The sequence below is a fragment of the Oncorhynchus keta genome, chromosome 1 (genome assembly GCF_023373465.1).
Source record: "Oncorhynchus keta strain PuntledgeMale-10-30-2019 chromosome 1, Oket_V2, whole genome shotgun sequence".
Lineage (NCBI taxonomy): Eukaryota > Metazoa > Chordata > Actinopteri > Salmoniformes > Salmonidae > Oncorhynchus > Oncorhynchus keta.
The window spans coordinates 90,367,172-90,369,671 of NC_068421.1; the positions used below are offsets into that span (position 1 = coordinate 90,367,172).

Consider the following 2,500-nt stretch of genomic DNA (forward strand, 5'->3'; position numbering starts at 1 on the left):
TTTTGGTTCACCTGCCATGTGAAAACACCTCTTTATCCAAGAATGTATGCAAAATGGAGAATGTAAAATGGAGAATATGGATAAAATGAAGAATATTGTGTAAAATGGATATATTATTATATTATATGAAAATGGAGAATTCTAAAATGGAGTCTCGTGTAAAATGGAGAATATTGTTAAAATGAAGAATATTGTGTAAAATGGAGATTAAAATGAAGAATATTGTGTAAAATGAAGAATATTGTGTAAAATGGAGAATATTGTGTAAAATGAAGAATATCGTGTAAAATGAAGAATATTGTGTAAAATGAAGAATATCGTGTAAAATGAAGAATATTGTGTAAAATGGAGAATATTGTGTAAAATGAAGAATATTGTGTAAAATGAAGAATATTGTGTATAATGAAGAATATCGTGTAAAATGAAGAATATTGTGTAAAATGGAGAATATTGTGTAAAATGAAGAATATTGTGTAAAATGAAGAATATTGTGTAAAATGGAGAATATCGTGTAAAATGAAGAATATCGTGTAAAATGAAGAATATTGTGTAAAATGAAGAATATTGTGTAAAATGAAAAATATCGTGTAAAATGGAGAATATTGTGTAAAATGGAGAATATTGTGTAAAATGGAGAATATTGTGTAAAATGGAGAATATCGTGTAAAATGAAGAATATTGTGTAAAATGGAGAATATTGTGTGAAATTGAGAATATTGTGTAAAATGGAGAATATCGTGTAAAATGAAGAATATTGTGTAAAATGGAGAATATTGTGTAAAATGGAGAATATTGTGTAAAATGGAGAATATTGTGTGAAATGGAGTCCGGTTGTACTAGTAAAATCCAAAACGGTAATCAGAACCATGCGAGGAGCCGTTGGTTAACGGGAGAACGGTTAAGATTTCCATAAAACGCACAGCTGTTGCTTTTAGTCTCTGAGCTTTTGTAGAGAAATAACTCCAGAGGACAGCACTTTATTAAAACCCCAGGTGCTGCGGCTGGTACGTGTGTAACTGTGTACATCCTACAGCACCTGCATGACTTCTGCAGTCTGCACAGAACAGCAGGAGGTTAACACACACACACACACTCCCTCTGAGAAGTGGGACTACAGCCACACAGTGGGACATGCAGTTACAGTAGACATGAGTGCATTGTTTTTTGCAGGCAAAGAGTTAAAGAGTTGAGCGAGCTTGGATAGCTTAGTAGCTCTCCCTTGTTTAAAATTTGTAGAGAAAATATAAAATAGAAGGTGTGTGTGTGTGTGTGTCTGTGTGTGTCTGTCTGTGTGTGTGTGTGTCTGTGTGTGTCTGTGTGTGTGTGTCTGTGTGTGTCTGTCTGTCTGTGTGTGTCTGTGTGTGTATGTGTGTGTGTGTGTGTCTGTGTGTGTGTGTGTGTATTCTCTCACTCCCTGGGTGACCCGGGCGTTGTCCTTTCTGTCCTGTGCAGAGGGGCGAAGGGCGTGGCGAGCGCTACAGGTGACCTTGTAGTGATGAACTGGAAGGTCTCCCTCTTTGGGGGGGTCCCAGAGGATCTGTACCCCCACACTGCTGCCGTCCGTCCCCTGGGTCTCGTTCCCAGCACGAACATTCTGGGGGGCCTCTGGGGGGAACGGGTCTGGGGGAGAAGAGAGATGAGGGATGGTTAGTACTCTTCATCGCTATCCTCTAACATCACTGAGCTAGTGAGGTATATCACCACAGAAGAGGTGAAAGAGAGATCACTGAGCTAGTGAGGTATATCACCACAGAAGAGGTGAAAGAGAGATCACTGAGCCAGTGAGGTATATCACCACAGAAGAGGATCACTGAGCTAGGAGGTCACCACAGAAGAGTGAAAGAGAGATCACTGAGCTAGTGAGGTATATCACCACAGAAGAGGTGAAAGAGAGATCACTGAGCTAGTGAGGTATATCACCACAGAAGAGGTGAAAGAGAGGTCACTGAGCCAGTGAGGTATATCACCACAGAAGAGGTGAAAGAGAGATCACTGAGCCAGTGAGGTATATCACCACAGAAGAGGTGAAAGAGAGGTCACTGAGCCAGTGAGGTATATCACCACAGAAGAGGTGAAAGAGAGATCACTGAGCTAGTGAGGTATATCACCACAGAAGAGGTGAAAGAGAGGTCACTGAGCCAGTGAGGTATATCACCACAGAAGAGGTGAAAGAGAGGTCACTGAGCCAGTGAGGTATATCACCACAGAAGAGGTGAAAGAGAGATCACTGAGCTAGTGAGGTATATCACCACAGAAGAGGTGAAAGAGAGATCACTGAGCTAGTGAGGTATATCACCACAGAAGAGGTGAAAGAGAGGTCACTGAGCTAGTGAGGTATATCACCACAGAAGAGGTGAAAGAGAGGTCACTGAGCTAGTGAGGTATATCACCACAGAAGAGGTGAAAGAGAGGTCACTGAGCTAGTGAGGTATATCACCACAGAAGAGGTGAAAGAGAGGTCACTGAGCTAGTGAGGTATATCACCACAGAAGAGGTGAAA

At 40.9% G+C, this 2,500-nt stretch overlaps 1 protein-coding gene across 1 annotated transcript in view; it reads right to left on the reverse strand.

Annotated features, from left to right (window-relative positions):
• The window catches only part of anos1b (anosmin 1b), a 194,582-nt gene that overhangs the window by 42,801 nt on the left and 149,281 nt on the right, over window positions 1-2,500 (reverse strand). The window contains exon 7 of the mRNA XM_052465113.1: window positions 1,412-1,620. Within this exon, the coding sequence (XP_052321073.1) occupies window positions 1,412-1,620 (209 nt within the window). The remainder of the gene's footprint in view (window positions 1-1,411; window positions 1,621-2,500) is intronic.